The sequence below is a fragment of the Melospiza melodia genome, chromosome 1, assembly GCF_035770615.1.
Source record: "Melospiza melodia melodia isolate bMelMel2 chromosome 1, bMelMel2.pri, whole genome shotgun sequence".
Taxonomy (NCBI): domain Eukaryota; kingdom Metazoa; phylum Chordata; class Aves; order Passeriformes; family Passerellidae; genus Melospiza; species Melospiza melodia.
Window position 1 is genome coordinate 113497877 of NC_086194.1, and position 25112 is coordinate 113522988.

At 40.1% G+C, this 25112-nt stretch overlaps 1 protein-coding gene across 1 annotated transcript; it reads left to right on the forward strand.

The window, feature by feature from the left end:
• Positions 1-10231: 10231 nt before the first annotated feature.
• Positions 10232-14403, forward strand: LOC134422566 (interferon alpha-inducible protein 27-like protein 2B). Its single transcript, XM_063164781.1, has 3 exons — positions 10232-10474; positions 13199-13345; positions 14236-14403. The coding sequence occupies exons 1-3, from the start codon at positions 10327-10329 to the stop codon at positions 14262-14264; spliced, it is 324 nt and encodes a 107-aa protein (XP_063020851.1). The 5' UTR covers positions 10232-10326; the 3' UTR covers positions 14265-14403.
• The last annotated feature ends 10709 nt before the right edge of the window (positions 14404-25112 follow it).

A 25112-nucleotide genomic window follows, 5' to 3' on the forward strand; every position in this document is an offset into this window, starting at 1 on the left:
ATGAAATACTCAGGAATCTGTTCTCATCTCTGTCTCTTCCTAGAATGGCCTTTGTGGTCAGCATGTGCAAGAAGAAGGGAGCAGAAGTTGCTGCCTGTTGTGATTAATGCTTTGTGTAATTGTCTGTGGCATTGAGATGCTGTTCTCTTATGAGCCTGTGAAAGCCCTACAGAAGAGTGAAAGAAAGATTAAATCTGCAATTCACTGTGTTCTGTGACACCTCTTCCAATGACCATGATATGAATTTGGGAAAAAAGATCCCTGGTGCTCACATGCCTGTATTCAGTCACTGCAATATTGCAGCTGCTTGGATGGAAACTCCTCTGGATAATAAGCAGATGATAAACAGGCAAGAAGATCAACTCCTTTTACAGCTTAATTCAACTCTCCTCTCTCTCGCCTGCAGGATTCATCTAGTTTTTGCCTTTCTCCTTTAAGAATCCTTTTATATCAGATTCTCTCACTCAGGCAAAGATCAAGGTCATTTACAACAGCAATAGAAAGTTGATTAAAACAAATAACAAAGGCTGTAGCGTCAGCAAGTTAAAAAAAAAAACCTTAAGAGCATTAAATGAACAAAACTAAGGCAAGATCTAAGTCTGATCAGTTCCAACAGTAGGTTTCATGTTTTTCCTTTCCACAGGACTCTACATCTTTTCTTCACCATAGTGATTCTGGCCTCAAAATCCGCCTTAGAACTGTGCTGTTAAACACTGATGCATAAAAGGGCCAAGCAATTGATTCCCAATGCTCCTGTAAAATGACAGGCTACACCACGCTCACTCCAGGCCTTTACAAGGTGAGCAAAGTAACTGAGTTTACATTTCAAACTCTCATCTCCCCATAATACTCAAATTGGCCATTTTACTGTGCTTGGCGCTGGTATTGGTGGACAGGCATAAGAAGGATAAAACTGGTTTTTCAACTTTGAAATGTTTGTATTCCTTCCCTAACAGACTCCCTTTGCTAATTGCAAAGAATATTTCAACCCCTACAGAGGAAAAGAGCAGGAGAAATGGATGGGGGTGGGCCTACAGCCAGAAAGTTATCCATAGACTTTCAAACGACATCTCATTTAAGCTGATGAAACTCACTTTCACATGAGTTGTGACATAACCATGGCAGGAACTGACAAGTGTCAAAATCTTGCGGAACAAATAAGATTTCAAGTCCTATTCCTCTGTACCAAAGAGGAGCCAGCAAATGCTATACATTTATTCTGCTTTTTCCGATGGCACCAACTCCTCTCAGCAGCTTCACTGGCACTCTGAAGGCGTGTCCAATTCTCCCATTTACTTAGAATAGCTGCTGATATTTAACCTGAACTTTCCTGGCTTTTTCACAGAGACACCTTCCTAAATATGACTCTGCTAGGGGGAAAAAGAGTTACTCAATGCTCTGTCATCAGCACTGGGGGTTCTGTGCAGATTCTGGAGCCCAAGAAGCAACCTCAGTGTTCTACTGGCACACCAGTGTCTTAACAGAACAAACCAACAAGCATGGACCTTGGCACAAAGGAAAAATAATGGTAAGAAAGAGACAGATGTATGTACAACTAGATCATGGTGTCCAAGTGCAAACAGGGAAATTTCCAGCTTTTTCCCCCTCACAGTCACATACTGCACTGGAGGATACTGTGACCTCTTTCAACTAATGCAGTCCTGTGGCCTTTAGTTTTTTCCAGAATAATGTCTGCCTGAATGATAGAGATGAACCACAGTACAGTGTGTCATACTTGGAGCCCCTCTCATCATCACACAGTGCAGACAAGTAGGGGCAGTGAATGCACCAGGTGGGTCTGTATTATGTAAAGGGGAAAAAAATAGAGATTTGCTCTTGAAATTCTGGCACACTTTCAGCTACTTTAAAGTACAGACAAGGCCTGGGACCATAAAAGCCCTGAGATGTGGGCAGCACAGCCTTGCGCCAGTCTGCTCACTCATCCATCTAGGACAGAATGATCCATCTAGGACTGTTCAACTTACCAGCAGTAAATAGTTTATCCAGTGTCTTCTCTGCAGCCACCACAAGCAACAGAAATCTCTTCATTATTTATTGTTAGTACCTCATGATTTGACATTTAATTTAAGTCTCTCACTGTGTCTTGCCCAGAAGCTTTAACATTATAAATAGGAAAGCACTTTCTTTCCCATTTAAGAAGTAGCCACAAGGATTTAGCTCTGTTTGATGAACCTTTCCAGAAGGCTTGCATCATGTTGTCATACATGGTGATGCTCAGAAGATTTCAGGTTACTCTGTTATGAGGAAAGTTACTTAATTGCTGAAGGCGCTGTTTCTTCAAGGCATTTATCACTGGACATATATGTTTCCATAAATACTGTAGAGATTAGGGAGTTTTTTATTTTGTTTACAGTCGCAACCTTCTTTACAAACAGCTGGGTGTTTTTTGACAGATTTTATTTTCTTTCTGTTACAAAAAATTCTTGGCACTTGGGATACCAGGCATTTTGACACAGGGAGCAGTCAGGCTGGCCACAGACAGCATGCCCTTGGCAAATCCATGTTGAGTAGTGCTGATTGCTTCTTCTACTTCTCCTTAGGTGTGGCTGCCAAGAAAATGTGCTCTGTGATCTTTCCAGAGAGGACTTTCACTGTGTGCTTTTCTTACTGCACTTCATCCTTACTCATGCTGCTTTACCCTTTACAACATCTCAGATGCTGTATTACATTTATTTGTAGCCTCCATTCTCAAACCAGAAGATTAATGCCAGATCCAAACATCCTCCAGATGCAAAAACTTTTCAATAAACAGAAAAATAAGAGGTTTCTCTTAATCGAAGCAGACTGTTAAGGCCTAGAAGAATCTAAAAGAAGCAGCCACTCATTGCTCTTCCAAGGAAGGCTCTCAGTCCTTTTAAGTGTGGTCTGAAACCTGTCCATGCATCTTGCAGCTGGAACTGAGAAGTAAATCAGGCCATCTGGTCTTCAGAGCCCTCATGTATGTAATAGATTGACCATTCTGTCATTAATGGCTTTTCAAAGCACCTTAAAAGCATTGCCAGCACTCATGCTTACATAGGTACTCACTTGTATTAGTGTTTGAAACCTCTTTGTATTAAATGCTTATACTATACTTCTTAACATTATGCCTGAGTAGCATACTACATGGCCTCAGAAATCTCCTGGAAACAGGAAAATAATATTCCCTTCAACTTACAGGCAGGGAGAAATCCAAATATTTTAAGCTCTCTGTGCTCAACTTCTGTCTTCTGACAAGACTTGCCCTTTCATATCTGAAAACAGGACTTTGTTTCTGTTCCTTGGACCCTGCCATGCTGACCACAGACACACAACGTTGGAGTGCACTCCCTGGATGCAGAAGCTGTAGTCTGGGACATCAGGAAGAGATCTGGCAAGTCACATAAGCAATACCATCAAGGAATTAATGTCCTCTGGCTTGGAGTAGAGATGGTAGGCACCACAGACTCTCCTTCCTCCTCCTCCTTCCTCTGCCAGCAGCTTCTCTGAGGACTGGACCCACCAGCCTGCCCTAGGATCTGTTGGATCATATTCCCTGACTGAGGAAGCAGCTGCCCCAAGGGACCTGAGCCTTCTGAACTGCTCAGCACTTTCCCTGGAGCACATACTGATCTTATTCATGTGGGATCTGTGGACTGGAAAAGGTGCCTATACTTACATAGACTTACTTCATGTTTGCAGATTGTGTGTCTTGAAATGGCTTTATTAAGGCACCAATTGTTATTATATTTGAATAGCAGTGAGAACTTGGTTTTGTTAATAATAGGACTTTGACCATGAATTCCATTGCTTCATATTTCATTTTTGTTTTCAACTAATTTCTTCCAGAAAAACATATCATCTTATAGTCCTTTAAGAGAGGGATATAACCTATTAGTGCTTTGTCTACTTGGTCTGTTTTTTTCGTGGACCTGCTTCCTAGATTTCAGAAACACTTAAAATTTTCCCTCGAATCTATACATCTTGAAGACTGTATGAACTGATTGAGACTCTTTTCCTTCCCAGAGGCTAGAATAGTCTGTATTCCTGTACTCTGAGGTTTTGTTGGTGTAGCTGTGCATTGGAAGACTGCAACCTCAAGGTAAAATGGAACTCTAACTTGGCAGATGACCCAGATTTTTCACTTACGTATGCATTTTGTTTTAAAGAATAATATATAAAGGAACGATTCATCTTCACCTCCATCTTAAGGCTCAAAAAAAATCAAAGACCCTGCTGCTGACATTTGTTAGCTGAAGTAACTTTCCATGTTTTGTAAAGTAAGACATTTACACAAAAGGAAAGCATCTGCAGTGCAGGAATGATGACTTATATTAAATGTTTTTGGAATAAAATTATTATTTTGCTCAGAACATTAGCATTGGCTATCCCAGGACATCTTTCAAGTACCACTGTTCTTAGAGCCTTGAGAATGATGCCTAAGCATCCATTTCAGTCTGCCAAAGGCATGTGGGAGGTCAGGATAAGAAATAAAAGAATCAGTGGGAAGCCCAATGTAATAATGAAGACTTCCTTGAAGGCAGAGAACAAATTGGATATAACTCCATGTTTAAGTGGTATTTCTGCTCCTGGCTCCTATGGTGCTGCTCTTGAAGGGCGGAGTCCTGATCTGGGTGAAGGCTCTCAGCTTGAGCATTCAAGACAGGACTACTCCCTCTTTTGCAGAGTCTGCTTTGAGTAGGGTCTCATTTTATATGTTTGGACTATGGAGTAGAGTCCTGCCATAAACTACAATGTCAAGAGTGACTGTGCTCTCCAACATAATGTTAAGGTCAAAAGCAGAGGTGCCCCTGTTGTGTATGATCCAGTCAGAGGGAACTCCTCAGAGCATAGGCTGAAATTTGGATATGCAAAATGGACATTAATAAGATATTTGCCACCTAACTCCATTTAAGGCCTAAACTTAGTCTTACTTATTCAAAGGCTTTTATCTGGATTTCTAGCTGGAAATTCTGTAGAATTTCAGCCGATATGAGTATGCAGTGCATATATATGTTAAATGTGTTTAGTTCTCTTTTTCATAGCACACAAAATTAAAACTTCCAAAACTATAATTTTCTGCCCCCAAAAAGCCACCAGTGCAACTTTGTGATTTGCTTCATCTATAGTGCAGGGATGATGATACCTTGCTTTTGGTAGACGAAAATGATAATAAAAATCCAAATGAGACACATGCAGCCTAATCCTGGAAAAGGATGACACATGGAAAATATTATATAACTCACCTGTAAACTTCTTTTTGATGTGGGCTATAAAACTTCTGGGTCAATCACTTCCCAGCCTTTTCCTAGCTATAGTAAATTTGGGTAGTAGAAGATTGATAAGGTAAAGGAAGCAATTCTTCCCTATGTTACACACTCATGAGTACTCTTCTCTACCTCTGAAAGACAGATAAAGACCATGCAATAATTAATGTCTATTCTAAAGAGAGCTCTAGAAGTTCTTGAGAAGTGTTAGTATTTATTTCTGAGGAAAAGTGATTGCTTATGTTATTAGAGATTCACTAGACACATACCTAAATAAAGTTAGAAGGTAAAATTCCTTGGATATCAGAGAAGTGTCCCTACAATACTCTGATTTTATAAGCTAACAACACCTTTTTAGCTACTTATAGCCTAATGGTAGGGTTTTAACAATGAGGGATATGAAGAAGGTGCAGCATCTCCTTGGAGGTGCATAGATAAAGGAGAACAACAGACATAATTTGCAGAATTCTGACTAGATACACAAGGGGGAAAAAATCACTGTATGGGTGGTCAAATAATGGACCAAGTTCTACAGAGAAGATGTGGAATCACCATCCATGGAGATACTTAGAACTCAACCAAATGTGTCTCTGAGCAAATAACTGGATAATTCCCTGGCTGGACTGGATGATCTCCAGAGCTTCCTTCCAACCTAAATTTCTCTAAGATTCGATGATTATGATTACATGAAGATCTCTTTCACATTCACACATATCATGTGATGTCACTGTGTGAGCTCATATCAGCCCCTTGATATCATAATATCAGTCTTTTGGAGTTATTTTCTGTTCTTATTTTACACTATGTCAATCCTCACAGACACTGAGAATTTTTAAGTCAGATAATTGTGTTTGCTGACCTACCCTAAGCATGACAATGGTCATATGTTATTAAATATGATTTAATTAACTGTTTTTTTGGGACACCTTACCTAGTAAGGCTTGATAGCAAGATTGCTATTTTTTCACAGCAAATGTGGCTTTATAACTACTAAAGCTAGTGCTACCTGTATTGTGAAGTTTCACCATTTTTGGCCTATGTAGATGGCCTCTTATTCTGGTGGAGATAGTTTGGAAGTGTCTTGGAATATCTGTATCAGTTATAGGCAGCTTGCACGTATTTCTTCTTGGGTGAAATGAAAAATTTAATTATACGAAAAAAATGCAAATTGCTGCCAACTGTGTTAACTGTGAGAGAGTTGCATTATCTTCTAACATAAATTGTCAGTGAATTGAAGAAAAGACGTTTTGGAAGCTGATCTGATTACTGTCAGGGAAAGTGCTCAAACTCAATTGTTGGCAAATGTCCAGTACCCATCACTGAACGATCATCACCTCATCATTCAGTCTTCTCAACTGACATGCAAAACAACATCCAAATATTCATTGCACATCTGTGCTGGACAGATTATGCATTAGCAATTCAAATCAATTCAATGTACAGGCAGTTTCTGTAAAGGCGTCTGTTTGGGTGAGATGCCTTGTTGTCTGGGATGGATAATAAGGCAACTCTGTCTAATCTTGGAGAACAATCAGCCCATCTTGAGAAGGTGACTGACTACGTATGCTCTTGCCCTGACAGCGCTAGAACAATGCCCCCATAATGCACTTGACTCAGCTGGTAATAAAATCTACTTTTGATTAGCAGCCATGGCTTGTGTCAATCACTGCGTGATGTACCATTGTCCTCTGGTCCTGAACACAGTTTATTTACAGGGAAACAAAAGCTTTTTGGATATGGCTGCTGCCCAGAGATTGCAAAATAGATTGAGCTGTCAGCCTCACACACTAGATGAAGATTAATGAGTTGTGCAGACAATAAATATGAAGCAATGACCATAAATATGCTAATAGGTATTATCCATATACACTATAATTGCTACAAAAATTAAAAAGTAGTGTAAAGGAAATAGGTCAGAGGGTGACAGATAGATAATCTTGGATGCTGAAGATCTTTGGTTCAGTCAGATTCTCTACAGGTTTATTTCCTTCAATTAGACCCTTCAAAAGATTAATTGTTTAAAAGCTGTTTGAATAATCTCTTTTGAAACAGAGGTTTATGGGAAAATGTTTATGAAAAAGTGACTTCAATGAACGTGTTATTGAAATAAAAAAGGTGAGTACCAAAAGCAGAGATTAATGTCTCTGATCAGCTGCCCAGCTTCACTGTGAGGTAAATATTTCTAAGTGTCACACTAGTGGGGACTGCAAGGAAAACATACCAAAGAGTCATCAGTTTATATCCACAAACACAAGAGACTAAGGTCCTTCCAAGCAAAATATAGAAGAGTTGCCTGCAGATCTGATTGCATTGGCTTGTTTGATGTTTTCATCTTAGCCTATTTCCCCTTCTTTTATTTCTTTTTTCCCTTTTTAATTTAAGAAGAGAAGAATGCCCACCACTCAGATTTTCAGAGTACTTCCAATCCAGCCTCTGGCTTTCCAATTCCTTTCAAAGAGCACATAGTCTAGATTTTTGACACCTATGGGTTTCATTTGTACTTGAAACTCAGAGAGTTAAATGTTAGCTCTGTATTTAAGTGTTGCAGCACCTAAGGCTACTGAAATTGTAGTGACACTGAAAATAAGAGCAGTCATACTCTTGGTATTCATGGCTTTGACTCCTTGGTCTCTCAGGCTTAGAAGTGCCACTGGATGCTTTTCAGGTCAGCTCACACCACCCACCCCCTCAACAATTTTTTTGTTTCTGGAATGGGTAAGTTAACTTATCCAGATATTCCCCAGGTACAATTTGCTGTTATGATGCCAAGCTCTGTGATAAAACTGAATTGTTTTGGTGTTTTTTTTTTTTTCTTTCCATACTTTAACTAGAAGTTGCACCATTTAGCTCTTAAAGTATCACTGCTTGGATTTTGACAAATAGTCCACAAAGACTTACAACTGCCTGACTGCTTCTGTGCCAGCTTCCTTGAAAACACAGCTGCACATTAACTACACTTGCCTAATATCTTGGAAGTCACCTTTTCTAACTATAAATGCCAGTAAAACAAAGCACAAAAAAAAAAAAAAAGAAGGGAGGGAACCATTTAGGAAAATGTCTCACACAAAGCTGCTCAGTCAAAGGAGAGGCACACCTTTCTGGAAGAATCAATGGAGAAAGAGGACCTCTGGAAGCTGCAGGCTCAAGAACTGTGTTCTTGTTCCCAATCCCACTTCAGCAGTGCCACTGTGTCTTTCTAAATTGGAGGCTGCCTGTGACACTGTGATGTCAATGCCACACGTTGCCAGGGCACAGCAAGGTGCTGTCCCACCAAGGGAGCTGAGCACAGCAGATCCAGAGATGATAAGGCAGATAGAACGTAGAGTCCAAATCATTGGGCAAGTTTGTAGGGTGAAGTCCAAGGCTTCCCTTGAATCCCTCCAGTGGCTTTCCTTTCCTTATTACACCGAGTTTCTTCATCTCATTTTTATGAGACTTGTAGTAATTTCTTCTTTCCTTGCTTATGTCTCTGCCAATCTGAATTGCCTTGAGACACTTTTTTTTTTTTTTTAATAAAACTTTCATTATATCTAGTTTTAATTATTTTTAGTTAAACAACTTTGTGTGTGTCCATTATGATTTGTGGTTCAGGACTGAGTAAATTGTCACTTCATATAGAGTCTCTGCAGCTTGTAAAGCCTTCATTTTCCTTGGCTTTGCCAGACTTTACCATCATTTCCTAATGGGCTGTTTGCAATATTAAATAAATTATACTAACAAAACACTGAAAGATTTTACTATTTTTGAAGGAGGGTTCTGCAGCAATATGTACAAAGAAACTGACATTTTTGGTTTTATTGTGACTTTTAAGAAGGCCGGTAGCATTCACTGTCTTACTCTTATGTGGAATTTTTAACTGCATTTAAGCTTCAACTTTAGATATTTTATAACATTAATTAATTAAAATGATACATGAGGAACCTGAGAAATTATGGGTTGAAGATACACCATAATTACAGAAGACTTAATGCAAGCAGAGTAGAAAACAAAAATAACTTGCATTAGAATTAAGGAAACTAACATACATGAATTAAAGAAAAGTTGAATGAAAGAGAAGAGTTAAAAGATCACTGCTGCCTTAGAGGTATGTGGGCCAGATATCCCACTGGTCAGATAAACAGCACATATAAGAGGAGAGGAACAGACTTCATAGCCTTTGTTCTATAACCCAGCATGTACAAGATATAGATATCACACTATTGTGAAAACACTATAGTTTTGTTCTGTATATTCCCTCTTTGAGAACCATTCCTGTGGTTTGTGAGCTAATCAGATATTCCTCTTTACCTAAGGGAGGTCCATGGATTTTTAATGAGCCTTATTTACACTCCTGGCTAAGAAAGGCTGTGATAAAGGCATGTGTGCCATTTGCAAAGGCCTGTTCATTAAAGGCAGAGGCTCTGCTTTAGAGGGACTTGCAGAACAAGTCCCTCTAAAGAGGGAAGAACAAAGCATCTGTGTCAATCTGCTCATATGACACAAGGTCCCCTCATGGTTCCTTCCATATAGAAATTAATTCCAACCACCCATTGTTAGCTAGGTTCTGATTTCCAGCTCTGTGTGAGCCAGTGTTTTCAGGGGTAGCTGTACCACAGCTGAACTCTGGGTGTGGTAACCAACCCACCTGAAGTCTCTGCATGCCACCACTTTACTGCCTTTTTCTCTTGTCTTTACTCAGAGTTGTAGGAATACTTAAAACAATGCAGTACCTTCTACAGATGCAATTCAGTGCAATAGGTTGCAATGCAAAAGAGTTAAGAAGCAGAGCTTTCAGCTGCTTCAGTTGCCAAGCAATGACTCCTGCACCAGTAATTTGTTTTAGTATCACAAGAGGAAATTAGTTGGTTTGCCTGAATTCCATCTTGGCAACAGCAACAAAAAGACCTATTGATAAAGTTCAGTTTCGTTTCCTGGCTGAGAATAAGTTTCAGTTTCTATTCTCCCTTACCATGGCAGCAGTTTCATTTCTTCTCTGTTTCATTTCTTCTCTATCAGCTGGAGAGTGTATAAAAAGGTGGGCTGAGCAGTCCCTGAGCAGTCCCTGAGTGCTTCCCTGGAATTCTCACCAGCAGCAAGCAGCATGTCTGACCAGAACGTCCGCAACGCTGGCTTCACTTCCTCTGGGATCACAGGAGGATCCCTTGCTTCATCACTGATGTCCCACGAAGCCAGAGCCTCTGGGGGAGGTGTGCCTTCTGGTGGCCCCACTTCTACTCTCCAGCAAATGGGTATGAGCAATTCTGTGTGTGACCCTGTGTGTGGTTTTGTAGTTTGGTGCATAGAATCAGGCAGCTGTTCCTCCTTGAAAAAAGCTTGCCAAATAATCTCTTCTCTCCTACATTTCTGAATGGTACTGGAGAAAGAAGATTCCTCCATTTAACTGTGTGCTATTAGCAGGATGTTATTAAGGGTGTTTCCTGTGTGTGCACATACTATGCATGAATGAACATATACATATGTGATCTTAATGAGGTTTTGGACAGTCTTTATTTGAAGTTTGTGCTATCTCTCCATTCTGCCAGGAACCATCAAAAATATGAAGAGTCATGATAGCAACAAGCAATGATGCACTTATGCAAGAACATGATTTGTGTAGCTACATTTCATATTAATTATCATATTTCCCTTACTCTTTACTCACATCCATACAGGGGGAACTCCTAAAACTCTGTAGAGGAGAGAAATTTGTCTCTTGCAGTCCAAGAGACAAATTCATGAAGGGAATGTATATACACCCCTGACATCCCCTATCAAAGTGCTAAAATAAGGCATAGCTGCCTTTCACATGAGCTAACCCTGCAGGTGGCTGCTGTTCTGCTGCTGCCTGGGAGCAGTCCCTGCCCAGACAACTCTTGGCACTTGTTTAACCCCAGATCCCATGGGATTTGTGCACAAGGTATTCTCCCTGCCAGAGCTGCCTGTGTGACCTGATTCAGCAGGATCCTCTCAGCAGGCATGCCTCCACAGAACAGAGTGCCCCCTGCAATCCTGCTTTACCCAGCAGCTCAGTATTAGCTCTCTGACCTTGGATAGATGCTTCCAAACCCCTTCTGCGCTCAGGGTCTCAGGCCCACATGTCCCATGTGTCAGAGGATTGCCAGCCAGCAGGCTGATTATAGGTGGGCATCTCTGGCATATTGGTCTACCACTGGTCTACTACTGCCAGAATCAGCAGGTACAAATCCGAAAGTTGGAGCTGAATGTGACTTCTCCAGCCATAAAATGGGTGGTTGACCAGGTGAACTGGCCAGGGTCCAGATTCAGGGCATCTTTTAATAGCCAAAAGTGTGTTAAGCTTGATTGAAAGGAAATAAGTTGGATTTTTTTTTAAGATATGATTTACAATGCCAATATTATTAATAGAGTGAGGCCCTCTAGGCAGTGAGTGACTAGGTGACATAAGGGTCATTCAGAGACATACTGCATCTGACTCCTGTGAGGCATTCTTTAATTTTCTCATTGTATGATTTGAGTATAGGTTGCTGAATACAGTGATTATTGAATATTCAGTAGGAAAGAGCTTAAGGAATAGTAGCAGCCAAGGGACAGAAGATGAGAGAAAGTCAGGAGAGGAGGGGGACAGAGTGAAAAGCAGACAGGAGAGCTGCTCTCAGGCACCACACTGGCTCAGCAGCAGAAATCCTGATATGCAGGAGATGCCAGGGGCTCATTCTAGTGATAAGTTAGTCAGATGCACAAGCTCCTTCTGTTACAGACCAGGGTGGTACAGCACACTCATAACCAGTGGCAAACTCTTCAATGGAGATGCCCTATAGAGAGCATGAAGCTGTCAGTTCTAAGCTAAAACACTGAAGATTTTTATCTCTCTGTGTGCTGGGAATTTTTATAAGAAACAGAAGCAAAATAAGCATTTAACTATGCTTAGTTTTATTCTTGTAACCTCTGTGTTACTATAGTCTTTTAAGAAAAGGACCATTTTGGTGAAGAGAAGTCTGCATGGCTCAAGGAAACCTTAGCCATGCCGACAGGAGATATTCCAAAAGAGCTTTTATCCATGTGGAAAATGCTAGCTCTGTAACATTGCCAAGACAGGTGTGAGCTTTGGCTCCCTGCAGCAGGAGAGCTTGCCACACATTCTTTGCCTGATTGAGAGCTAAAAGGGCCTGATTTCATTTCCGCAGGTGCTCACTGAAATCTCTCCAAACACATCTTCTTAACCTTTTCATTCAGACTGTAACCCTTCCTCCCCCCAGAACAAACAGGCTCCAAGGAGCCGCTGATTCTGCAGTGGGGCATGAGTATTGTTCAGTGTCACTTTACAGAAGATGCTATAACAAGCTCATCACCAAAATATTTGAGCATCCTCCAGGAATGCTTTAAGCATTATCACTAACATTTGTCATCACTGATGCTTTGCTCCTCTCCCAGGAGAAGAAGAGTTTGCAAAGGAATATTTTGCTTGGGGCTTATTTAGACTGAGGTGAAGAAATACATATTAATTGGCCACTGGCTACCACAACTTGTGGTACTTGAATTTTACAGGTATCTATTACAGGTTTATGTGAGGGAAAGTGAAGTGAAAGGAACATGTTCATCACCTGGAATAGAAAGTGCAACAATTCCTAGTTTCTACAGAAGTTTGTTCCACAGTCCTCAGGCAACTCCGGAGAAAAGTGCAATTTCAGCAGAGGCAAATTGTGCTGAAACTATTCTGGAGATCCAGGTTTATCAAAAACAGTCTGTGCAAGAGCCATAGATTTTCTGAGAGTTCTGGGGTGTTCTGGGGGTTCCTCAACAGTACTGATAATATCCTTTCCCCAAAGTGGCAGCTAAAAAGCAGTAGACTGACAGAACAAGCAAAGTGATCAGCAGACATCTCGCATATTGATACATAAGCTAGCCTTGAATTGTTTTAAAACACAGTAGTTTGTAATTGTCCTGTAAGGTTCCTTCATTTTTTGCCAGTAACATGTCCTTTGTGACTGTCCTAGGTGCCAGGGGCACAACCCACTCATCAGGTTACACCAGCAGCGGGATCTCTGGTGGATCCAGGGCCTCTGACACAATGTCCAAGGAGGCCACAGCTCATGGAGGTGGAGTTCCCAGGGGAGGCACAACTTCCACTGTCCAGTCCATCTGTAAGTGAGAGCCGTCTTGATAAATTAACAAATGATAAATTAACAAATGAGCACTCAGCAATACTTCAGTTCATTTACTGTACATTTACTAGATGAAGGGATGCAAGTAACAGGAGTGGCTGCTTTGTATTTGAAACAATATTACTATGGTTTGTTTCTTTAAACTTGGTGGGAAGATGAAACTGGGGAATTAGTGAAAATAACTTTGCCACAAACTTGCAAAGGTATGAGTGGACAGCAGAGTCAAAAATCTGAAACACGGTGACAGAAAAAAAAACCCAATGGACTTTTAGATTATGCTTTCATCAGCACCACAGTGGCAGTTCAATAGTTCTTTTTCAATTACAAATTTAGTATTAAACCAAGGGCTCCACACTTGAACATGCAAAGCAGATATAGGGGGAAAAAACAGTGAACCCTGAGAATAGAGTCATCAGACTGACAGACAGGAATCATTAGTTTACTTCTTGGAGCATTTCAGAACAGCTTGGTTTTCTTTCCTTTAAAGGAAATGCATTGAGTCAAAACCACAGGAATCTGCCTGCACTTACCGGCTCCAAGCAGAGAACAACAGAAATCTCCCTCATCACTCTGCCAGGTTAATGCTACCCAGACCAGATAAAACAAACCAAGTTATGAGAGAGCCTAGTCTATGCCTGACTGCAGCAGTAACGATGCTAACTGTGTTACTAGGATCCAGTGGGATTAGGAAGAGCCTTGGAGGCAGGATTGAAGTTCTTAATTTCAAAAAGTGTCTTCCAAATAGTAACAGAGACCTTTGATTTCTGACCTGGGATGGTTTGTAGCCAATGCTTTTATAGTCTGTATATTTTCCTGTACTGCAACTTCGCTTTTTATTGTCCTCACAATTTCTCTGCATTTCTCCTTAGCCATGGGTGGAAAAGGAGGCAGACGCTGAATAGAAGAAAAACATCCGTCCAAACCTGCAAGCAGTCCATCCTTCACCATCAGCTTTGACAATTTCTCCCCTTCTATGATCTCTCTGTTATGAAAGTCAAAGCCTTCCACGTGCACAAATAAAGTTTCTGTTAAAATGATGGATTCTTGCATTAAATTAACGGGGACAGAGATGAGGTGCAGTTCTTTCCTTGATTAAATATTCTCTGAAGTACAGACAAACACAAGCCAATGGAAGTTAGGGTACTTGGACTGTGCAGCTGCCTTAGGAAAATCCTGGGTTTAGAAACACTAGGCTCTTCAATTGCAAGTAGCTTGCTATGTTTATTTTACAAAAAGTAATTACAGTGTAAAAGCCATCCTGTTGTGAGAGAGAAACATAGAAATACTCAGTAAGGGGCAGTTCCTTCTAGATGTACTTCTAATAGGCTATCAAATTAAATTCTATTTAACAAAAGAGACACATAAGCAAACAAAAACAGGTCTCAGGACTGATTTTTGTATACCTCTAGAGTTTTTAAGATCCTTTTCACAATAATTTCTAGTCTCAGTTTGCTTACAGCAAGGCATCAGCGTTGTCCCAATCAGACTGAAACTGCCCCTGCAAATTTATGATAGGTGTGAACAGGTAAGGAAGAGAGCCCATTTTCTGATGCTGGTCTCACTGTTGGGACTTTTTGCTGTTCCTCACACCCGACTCATTTCCTTCATGTATGCTTCTACAATGGCGTGTCACCAAATACATGTAACGTTCTGCAAATTCCCATGTACAAATGACCCCACACTTTCATCTTCCTTCTGTCTTTCTGGCTCCTCATCCTCCCTACCTTATCACCTCCCTCCCTCTGTATTTCAAACAAAACCACACAGCACAGCTTCTTCTTCCCTTCTTCTCCGCTCCAAGATGGAGGGAGAGAATGTCACAACTTCAGGTCAAAAGTTCAGAGGTGCTGGATTTGGGGACCTGCAGTCAGTGATCTTGTCCAATGACTCCTGTCACTCTGCTTGAGCATTCCCATCTCAGCTGCATTTCTCCACAGCTGGGAAATGTGTTTGCTCCCATGGACCTTATGCTGTCAGATATGGTGACAGCTTCTCCCTGCTGCCTGGAGGGAGTCCATATCCAATGCACATGAGAAGTCAGCGTTTGCCTCCGCCAATGTTGAAGCAAAGTTGAATTATATGTCAAGTGGTGAAATGCTAGCATGGAGGAGAGACTAATGAAGAGGGGAAGAAATGTATCTTCACTTGCTGGGCTGCCCAAAGCATTAACAAGCAACTGAAAAACAAGGGCTTCTTTCACAGGCTAGACCTGATGTCCTAACCAGGAGCTATCTTGGACAAATGTTTAAATGTAACCAGGACTTGAATTAATAAAATTATAGAAAGATTAAATTTCAAAGAGACCTCAGTGTGAGGAGAATGAGGGCAGTTCTCTAATCAAACTTTTGTTAAAGAAGGGTTAAGCTTAATGTTAGACTTGTTTACTTAGGACTTTGTCCATCAGAGTTTGAAAACCTTCCAGGAGGATCCATCCTACACTTTCTTTCCTAGGTCTAATGCAGCAGCCTGGGACTACTGAAATACAGCTGTGATCTACCAACAGATATTTTCCCCCTCTATGCCTTTAGCACTGGCATGATTTGAAGCCAGAAGGTCTACCCTGGGTTTTTCCCATTCAGAAGTTTTTCTCCATGTGCAAATGCCAAGTTATGGTCCCAGAGAAAAGCAAGGGCCTTGATCCCCACAAGCTGACATTCAAACAACTGCTTAGCACTGATGGTGATGATGATGATAAATGAGTCATAAGAATGAAACCAGTGTAAGAATGACAAGAAATAGTAGAAAAAGTCAAGTACATACATAACTCATCTGACAAACTGAAGCTGTATTGTCCAAGAAACAATGTCAGACCATTTCATGGCAATTAAACACCTTGTTTCTTATTCAAAGGGGGGAGATTTAAAAATGGGTTTCAACTTTAATGTTGTCATTAGTTGACCTCAGGTATTTTTGTATTGTTAAAAAATTACTCACAATAATGAGAGCTGACAAAGGTACTTATGCCTAGAAGAAGGAAACCAAAGCAAGGATGCTTAATCACTTATCATTTCACTTTTCAGCTTTTACATAGTTCTAGTGTTAAAAGTTTGAATTATTTTGCCATCTTTAGATCTTGTGTTGAGAACTAGCCTAGATAGCTTTGACAAAGCAGGGGGAATTCTCAGCTGCATTCAAAATCCCTTCACTGAGTCAACTCTAATAGGTCTGCAGGAGAACAAAGGTACAAGCATCTCCCTGGAAGCCTTTCTCGCAGACTGCTTCAGCTAATTCCTCTGTGCAGAACTACAAATTAACTATTTACATATTTAACAGAATATAATTGGAAAGGTCAAAAAACAACAAATATTGCAATTTGAATCCTTCATGTCTCTCAATCAATCTTTGCACAACAAAAAGACAGAAAGAGAGAGAAAGGAAAAGAGGCAGCAGCGTGTGATTAGCAGAGCAATAGCATTGGAGCAAGGCACTGCAGAGAGCACATAGCTCTCTGTACAGAAATCAATTTCTCCCATGGGATGAGATCAATAGTTGTCTGACAGGACACTATGCAGGCAATTTAATAGCATTTTATCTAAATGAATCTATTCCTCCCCCCAACTGGCCTCACAGTTCATAAGAAGTCTCTCTTAGTAAAATAGATTTATTTATTTTTTATAATACAACAGGAAAGTATTTATCATTCTGAAGACACTGCCATTGTCTATTAAAAATCATTTATCCCTGTTAGTTCCTTGTTACCTACCACTCTTTCTCAACATCTTTATTCTAATTAGCTAAGTCATGGACACAGCCCATAAAAATTACTTTCAGTTACTCTGGAAAAATTTTTCTTATCCCAAAACATTCTAAACTAAATAGCAGCTTTTCAGGAAAAATAAGCCCACATAGCAGGCAAACAGTTAACTCAAAGAAGTATTGGTATCTGAAATGACATTTTTATGCAACAAAAAAGTTTATTTATTGAGGAATTATTTATATATAGAAATTGATTGTCCAGTGGATCTATTTGAATAGTACTTAATAAAAAATAAATAATCAAGTCAATCTGATCTTATTAGTGGATATCTGTGTGAAGTAAATTATAATGAATGAGAAACCCTAATAAGCATAATTCCAAGGATGGATCTTTGTCACTCTGGGAGTTTGGTATTGTGCCCCAAAGGCTCTTGTAAATCCAGCTGCAGTTCTTGCTCATCATTTAGAAGATTAGGGGCTGATAAGCGACAGTCAAGCCTTATTAGAACAAGCTAAGGCAACGGGAAACATTAACTGGGTAATTTAATGCACAAGGAGACATTAAATGCCTGTATTGTGGTTCAGATGCTGTTTCCTCTATTGATTTCTTCACGTCTTGTTCTATGAAATTCTCACAAATATTGGTGGAGAGGGTGTAAGACAAAGCCTAAGTTTAAAAATATCAAAATACTTTTGTTATTTCCTGAGGCTTCCCTTAACTCCTTGTGTTAACCATCAGTAGCTCCTGCTCTTGCAAGCAGAAGGAAGAAGACTAGTCCCTTGTCCAAGGATTCTTCCAACAAAGGAGGGGAGAGATCCATGGTCTAGTAGCTCTCTGCAATGAAATGATCTCTCATCATCTTGTTCTGGCTTTCCTCACAGTGTGTGCATAGAGCAGGAGCCCTGCAAACCTGGCAGGGAGCTCAGACACTCTTTTCCCGTAGAAAGCTGGGAGCACTTAATAAAATCTTCTCTTGCACTGTTTGGGAGGAGATATAGAAATAGTTGCTGGACTGATCTTCCTCTGGAATTAAGGAAGATGAGAGGAAGGTCCTGACACAGCTGTTTCTTCTTTGTCTAATGCCAGAATGAATCCACTTATGTGGATGGATTTGCTCTGTTGCCTCAGTGGTGGATATCGGTGGCTGGAACACTAAAATCTCTCAGTTACATACTAGGTCCTGATTTGGGTCCCATTTTAAGACTTCCTTCCTAAGGCACCTTTCCCACAGCTGAACAGAAATGAAAAGAGGTGATCTGACAGTGTAAAAAATTCAGCATGGAAAGGGGACAGCCTTTCCTTTACCTCACTGACCTAGGCACTCTGATTCTCATTTTCTAGTACTGCAGCTTGGGTGATCAAGGGTGATAATTCATGGACACTTTGTTTTAATAATTTACTTTTGCACAATTTAAATATTAAAATGCATTTTGAAGACATGCAAGTCTCATTAATTTCAAATAAACATTGTACATTATGCTCTGTTTAACAGCATTCAATCCCATTCTTTGTAGCCATGGCCTCTCCCTTCCACCCAGCAGCCTGGCACTGTTCCTGCTGCCAGCAAGTTTCCCCATGTCCATGGCATGGCCTGAGAGGCCACAGTGATTTTATTTACTATCCCTGAAGTCACGGAAGCCTGGGTAGAAGAGGCAGGGTCCACGTACAGCCCAACACATCCCCTCCAGCACTGCAATAACTGGTGCTCTATTGCATCTCCTCAAGGGCTGACCCAAACACAGTGATCCAAGACTGACCACAGGACCAGAAACCTGGAATAAGCCAAACACATTCCTTTCAAACCAGCGACTGGGTGTCCAGTGGCTGGGTTACACAGGTCAGTCCCTCTCCCCTTCAGGGTAGGAAGAGTCCCCAACTCTTTCTGTGGGCCCCCGTTTCACTGAAGTTCTGGGTGTTGTAACTGTTGTGAAAAGCAATGAAATCATGTTGACTGCCCACAATGGTCTATTTCCTGAGAACCCCCCATATTAAAGAGACACAGCTAATAATTCCCTTTTAATACACAATAATTTAAAAAAAAATCATCATTACTATTATAGTAATTAACATTAAATCATTCCCCATCCTTCTCTGTATCTCTTTGGGGTAATAGCAAGCATTAAAATATAACCTGGTTTTGTGCTTATCTAATATTTTATGCAAGCTATCTTCTTTTTACCCATTGTTCAGTGGGTGTTGTTTGTGGTGTTTTTTAAGGAATACCTGCATGTGAAAATAAATAAACACATACATTTTCCTCAATGTAATAAAATTTCATAGAAAATACTGTTGGTAAAGAAATTACATATGCCACAAAAACAGTTCTTAAAATTCAGATGTTGCTTTTTGCAGTCTTTTGCTATTGGAATTTCCACCCAGCCAAGATTTTTACTGGCCAGTTTTCAGCTACCTCTGCAATTTATGTTATACATAAACAGCTCTGATTTTAATTGCTATCAACTTCTTATACTTGATAGATGGTCTTAAACATTTTTTGCCTCCAGAGACTGCTTACTTTGCCAAGTATTGACACACTTTCAAGATTTATACTTCTCTGAGGAACAAAGTTTACAATAAAATGTAATGTATTCCGTGGCTGTGAATGGTAATGTTGCTAAACAGTCCAAAGATATTTCACAACTGATAGTTATTTTCCTCTCACATCCAGCACTGCCCTCCTTTAGTATTACTATAGATTAAGGCTTTTAAAGAAAAATCAGACCCCTAATTTGCCTAATTTAGTGTTTCACAGATCCAATATGACTTAATTTATGTTTCTTTCCACTAGAGCCATTATTGGACTAATGATTACACTTTCATTTTTCCCAATAATTATTTTAAGAGGCTAACTCTTGTGGAAGGGATTAATTCCCTTCTGGGATTGGAATAACCCCTTTCAGAGCTCAAATATCATCCTGCAGCCAGAAAAGGGAGCAGTTTCAGGACTGTAGACAACAATGTCAAACATACAAGTAGTTACTAACTACTGGACAGAAAAAACTCAGTAGATGATTGAAGTCACATCTAGATTAAAATATTTGGATTGGATCCAGTTTCCTGGTTGTAGTCATGGGTCGCAATGCCCAAAGAAACCCCAGAGGGCAAAGAAGGTTCTCAGAAATAATACATCAGTTTGTACCATCTCCATGAAACTGCTGTGGCATTGCTGCAGAAGTAGCATCATCAGGCTCTAGCAGGAGCTCTTGTAAAATCAGCTGAAAAGATCTTCAGCACTGAAACAATTCATGGATGTTACTTTAGTGACAAAGAGCACCTCTCAGCTTTCTAAGAGTACACTAACAAAGGAGAAGATTTCATTTTCTTGCCTTATTTCTTTCCCTGCCATGTAATCTCTTTAATGCAGTTTTTCATATTAATCAGTTTTGTAAATAGGTGGCACAGCTCCTTTGCACAGGCAAAAGAAAGACATCTCTGAGCAGCAAAAAGGTGAGCAAATATCCCAGCCATAAAAGGAAATGCCCTCCAAGCTTTGCACCACCCACCTTCCTCACCGACCAGGGAATGGAAAGGATGCAGTCCAAGAGGGTCTGTGATTTCCCTGGGATAAGTGATCATACAGCCTGTACCAGATGAATCTGTTGTGAAGTTTAGAATTTAAACATCCCAGGTGATACCACTATTCCACATTATTTGGCTTCTGTGCTCAAGATGAAGGAGACATTCCCCACATTTTTCGTAAGAAATACTAAAAATTCTAGGAATAGTTTATTTTGCCAAAGTGACAATTTCTATAATTTCAAATTTTCTTGCCCTGGTTCTCCCCCTCCTACTCATTTTACAGGGATTTTTCTACAGCAAAGAATAGCTTAAACTGCAGACAGAATAAAAACTGAGGAAGGCTTAAGAATAGAATTTTATAGAGACAGAAACAAGCAGTTGCTTAAGTCTGTTAATAACCAGATATAGTAACGATGAATGATAATGATCAAAAAACAGAAGAGACCGAAAAGGAAAATATTTTTTAAGATTTCAACCATGTAGGATAAAGAAATAGAAACAGAGATCAAACTTAGTATATGATTCAAAAAGCATGTAAGTGCTAACTCATGCGCTTACAATCTCACTTAAGCATTTATACACAAATGCTTAAGAAGTTCTTCATGTTCTGTCAGCAAGAAGTTCATTTGTACTTTGCCACAGTAGTCTGTGTTGCAAAGACTTTTTTGCAAAAGCATTAGTGAATTTTCAGCAAAAATTTTATTAGTCAATAAATTAACTCTAGAAACCTGTTTCAAGATATCTAACGAATAATTCTTCTGTAGTGCATTTTATTTACATTTTTTAGTTCTAGGATATAAATCTGAGGATAATTTTGCACCAGTCCAATAGAGCACTCATGAAAGACAGTGGATGAGATAATTCAGTTCTGATTATTCATGTTTATTTTATCTTTAGCATAAATAGATTATGAAAATAATGTTTTCCATGGCTGGTGCTTTTTTTGGTGAATTTTAAATTATATGTGGAATATTCTTAAGCAGAAAGATATTGAAAATATGAATGTATTGTTATTTTTACTCCTCTTGGCTGCTGTGCTTAAAAATAGTATATACACAAAGAGGATAATTGCATGTGATTTTCAGATAATACATTTTTAAACTACTGACTTGGAAACTGTGAGATTAATAGCACTGAGAACATCTAAAGGTAATAGGATTACAATTTAATATTAACTAAGTGTTTCTTGAGGGTCTGCTGTAGCAGTGTCTCATCTCTGGGATCCACTAGAGTAATTAGTCTGTAGTGGCATACAGTGGTGATGCTTGATAACTGCAGCTTTTCCTGCCACAGTTAGGATTTTCCATTCACTGGCAAATAGTTTTTATTTGCAATATCTTCATAAACAGGCACAGAGCAAGCTTGCAAATGCTTTTGCCCTAAGATGTCACTGATTAGGGAGAGACCAGTTCTCAAAAAATGACACCTGAAGCACCAGTGATGGCTGACCAGGGCAGTGAAGTGAGGGGTTTGGAGGCTTTCCTCCTGTTGCTGGAGGAGCAGGTTTTATATGTAAACAAAGCAGTCAACGCTGGGCAAGCTGCTTAATGCTGAGGAAGGTGTTGTTCACATCAAGATCAGAAGTCTGATGCTGGAGTAAGGCTGAAGTTACAGCTAGGTCAGCTGAGGACCTGAATGGAAAGATGGCAAAAAGACACTTTTTACCTGGTATTGCTGCCCCTGCTCTCCCAACAGGAAGATGCATTGTTATTACAGGGATGCCCAAGTCAGAAAACAGAAAGAATGCATAGTAAACTAATGTTTGATATTTACACGGTCAGAGGGTTAAACAAGAAATGCTCAGAAGCAAAAGGTTATCTTATACTAAGTACTAATCCTTAGGAGCTCCATTCAACAAAGCCCTTCAAGACAGCCAGGCCCTGCCAAGCCCTGAAGTGCCGTGAGCTCACCCTCCAGGTCACACAGAGGCACCTCTGCCCACACTTGGAGGACGTGTGCATCTCCCTGCTTGTGTGCAGTGAGCCACATCTAGGAGAGCTTGGTATACTTGGCAGCAAAATGAAAACATTTCAGTTAGTAAAACAGGCTAGCAAAAAAAACCCAAAAACTCAAACCCATAATCATTTGATGGGGGGATATTTTACTGATCTCAATTTGCAGGATGTCCTCACAAAACATAAAACTTGAGAATTTTATGCGCCTCAAGAGCTGCCTCCTGCAGAATGTTAGTAGGGTTTAAATGCTGCTACTCGTGCATTTTGGAATCTGTTTCAGGTAATGAATAACTTCTGACTTTGATAACAAGGATCCATTCTCCTAGAACATTCAGCTCTACAGAGGAGGTCATGTGCTGCTGCCTCCACATAAAAGTAGTGTTATGCTCAGTATCAATCCCTCCCATACTTTCCTTCAGTTCGACTGTTTAGATTTCCAGTTATTTTTACCAGTAATTTTTAATCCTCTGTTTGCTAGGAAATGTCTTTATACCTGTAGAAAAAGTGCTAACAATGGAAAAAAGATAATGAAATACAAATACTGAAAACCAATAACAAACCCATCAATGTCATACAGAGAAGAGAAACAAAAAAAGCTCTAGTCACAATTTCTTTCAATTTCAAGACCTCTGAAGCTTGATGGATCCCATTAGGTTAGCAGATATGAGCCTCCTTTGCATCACAATAGTCCTGTGAGGCACAAAGTTTTATTTTGGAGTACCTGAGTGCATGAGGAACCTGAAGAAACTCCACAGACCTTCAGCAGAGGAGGGACCTGGGATTTATCTGGTGGCACTGACACAGAAGTTTTTTCACAGAGGCTCAAAATTTAAAGTCATTTAAGTCACATTCAAGTGAGTTAACATGTCACCAAGATATTTTAAGCTGTTCACATGTCAAGAGCCACCGACCATCCCCACTACTCGACCCTGTGCTCCCTGGTGTATCCCAGGGTCTGTAGGTGATCACTGCCAAAATCAGCTCTGTCTGTGCTGCACTCATACACAGGCTTCCCTTGTTCAGAGTCCTTTGTTAGAAACTCAGTCCCACAGCATCAGAGACACCCAGAGGAAATGGAAAACAAATTGCCCAATATGAGTGAAACATTCAGTGAAAATGTGTGACCATCTGCCAAGAAACACCAGCAGAGGTGAGAAGGAAGGTAGGATGTGTACTTATGAGTGAAAAAGCAATGGCACTGGACCTTTGGACTGAAGGGAAAAGAACTCCTCACCAAGGGGCAGTCAATAAGCATCTCCTTCTGAGAAAATACAGCACCTGAGCACAGAGTTCTCCTTGTCACCATGTCTTAAACACAATGGGTCATAAGAGATGCTGGCCAGAAGGGACTTCCAAAGACCATGTCCCACTCAAGGTGGAAGTTGAACATGTCAGCTTTGCCCAGCCAAGTCTTGAAAACTTCAAGGGACATAGAGACCTCGAAATATTTTCATGTCATGGCCACTGATTATGACAGAATTTAGAAATTTAGATGCATACAAAATCTGTGTTTGAAACAATAAGACTAAACTGTTTTTCCACCACTGGTAAAAATAGTCACTGTTTTTTGAAGCTGTGATAAGTAAATAAGGGTAAATCTGTATTACAGGTATCTTGTAGAGGCCACCCAGCTCCTTCTGCCCTATGCCAGGCATACAATCTTCTGCAGGTGCACTCATGCATCTTTCTTACCCCTTGAAAGCAGCAGCAGAGTAGTGACAGGGCAGCATCCATTACAGGACTAGAACATGTACCTGCAGTGTACAAAGAATTGTTTAATGGATCCCTTCTCATGATATTTGCAAAAGCAGGCAGGCAGGCATTCTCTTCATGCGGAGGGAGAGCAGCACAGCCCACCCAGGAGTTGTTTTTGACCACTGCTAGTGGTGGCTGCCTGCAGTGAGATAGCTAACGAAAGTATTAAACATTGATACATTTCAGTGTGCCAATTGACTGTGCATTTTAAATAGACTCTGGTGTTCTCTCCTAGTGGAAAGATTTATTTTACTTTAAGAATATATAGGGCTGTGCTTTCAGTACTTTTTCTTTGTTTAACAAGCAGCTCTCTTGCTGAAAACCCAGTAGACCACAAAACCAGTCAGGGGCTTTTATCCAGGATGTCTGACCCATCGCCTGACAATAATTAGTTCAGGTTAATTACAGCAAATCTGTAGATTTGCAGCCTGAAATCATCTCATCCCCTAAGCTGAACCCTCCAGAGGTTTCTTTTATGAGCTCTGCATCCTAAGGGTGGACTTAAAGTAATGAATTTGTCTCTAATAAGATTCATAGGTTTGTTCCCTAAGCAATGGTGTCAATTATAGAATCTAACTCTGATGGCTTATTTTGCTGAAAATAGAGATATTGAGAGTTTTTAATGAAGCATACAGGATTGTTAACGCTTTTGTTTAACTCTTTGCATTGTTGGAAAGCATAAAAATACAATTATGCAAAATATCATACCACTTTCCAAGTATTTCTGTGTGTGCCAATAGCTAATTTCCTTCTGCTCTATAATGGAAAAGGTTAATGTAATGACTCTGAGATTTCATTTGGAGATGTTCCAGAAGAGTGT